Source organism: Onychostruthus taczanowskii, unplaced genomic scaffold (genome assembly GCF_017590055.1).
Source record: "Onychostruthus taczanowskii isolate IOZ18803 unplaced genomic scaffold, ASM1759005v1 scaffold201, whole genome shotgun sequence".
NCBI classification, from domain to species: domain Eukaryota; kingdom Metazoa; phylum Chordata; class Aves; order Passeriformes; family Passeridae; genus Onychostruthus; species Onychostruthus taczanowskii.
In genome coordinates this window covers 78,533-79,399 of record NW_024499252.1, presented here as the reverse complement: position 1 = coordinate 79,399, position 867 = coordinate 78,533, and the positions used below count along the sequence as shown (strand labels likewise).

Sequence of the window (867 nt, the reverse complement as noted above, 5' to 3'; positions counted from 1 at the left end):
GTGCGGCGGCGGCGGCCCGGGGGGCGCGGGGTGGTGCGCGCCGTTCAGGGGCGGCAGCATGGCCGGGGGCGTCCCCAGCCCCCGGGGCAGGTGCTGCTCCCCCCGCGCCAGCATCGCCGCGTGCGCCTCGAAGTTGGGGCTCAGCATCTTGTCGTGGCCAGGCGGCCCGTAGCCGTGCAGGCCCTGCTGGGAGCCAGGGAGCGGGCCCAGCCCGTTGCCCAGCGGCGAGAGGCTCTGCCCCACGGCCGGCACCTCCTTGTAGGGCCCGTAGAGGCTGTTGACGGCCGGCAGCCCGCGCTCGTCCCGCATGAGCGCGAAGCCGCCGCCGGCGCTGCCCGGCAGGCGCTGGTGGTGGTGGTGGTGGTGGGCGTGCGGGTGGGCGTGCGGGTGGTGGAACTTGTCGGAGACGGCGGAGATGGGCGGCAGGGGCTGGAGCGGCGTCAGCGTGGTGTAGGTGCCGCTCATGCCCATGCCGGGCGGCGAGGCCTCGCAGGGCACGCTCATGGCGTGGTGCAGCGGGATGGAGAGCTCGGGCCGGTACTCGGCGGCGCCGTCCAGCAGCGAGGCCATGCTGGGCACCATGGCGGGCCGGGCGGCGGGGGGCAGCTCCTGGTGCGGCGGCGGCGGCGGCGGCGGCGGGGGAGGCGGCACCCGGAGCGGCCCCGCGCTGCGGCCGCCGTGGTGAGGGCTGGGGCTGCCCATCATCTCCGGTTCGTGCCCCGCCGCCCCGTGCAGGCTGCCCAGCGGCTCCATCGCCAGCTCGGGGTTCATGGTGCACGCACCCGGTTCCCCGCCCAGGCACCGCCGGCCGCCGCGCCCGCTCCTCATCCGCTCATCGGGGCGGCGGCCGCTGCGGCCCGGGGCCGC

At 78.3% G+C, this 867-nt stretch overlaps 1 protein-coding gene across 1 annotated transcript in view; it reads right to left on the bottom strand.

Annotated features, from left to right (window-relative positions):
* ONECUT2 (one cut homeobox 2) overlaps positions 1-794 on the bottom strand; it is a 9,355-nt gene extending 8,561 nt beyond the window's left edge. Inside the window, 2 exon segments of the mRNA XM_041403827.1 lie at positions 1-23; positions 25-794. The exon segment at positions 1-23 is cut by the window's left edge and continues 329 nt beyond it. Of these exon segments, the coding sequence (XP_041259761.1) occupies positions 1-23; positions 25-771 (770 nt within the window). The 5' untranslated portion in view covers positions 772-794.
* Positions 795-867: the final 73 nt, after the last annotated feature.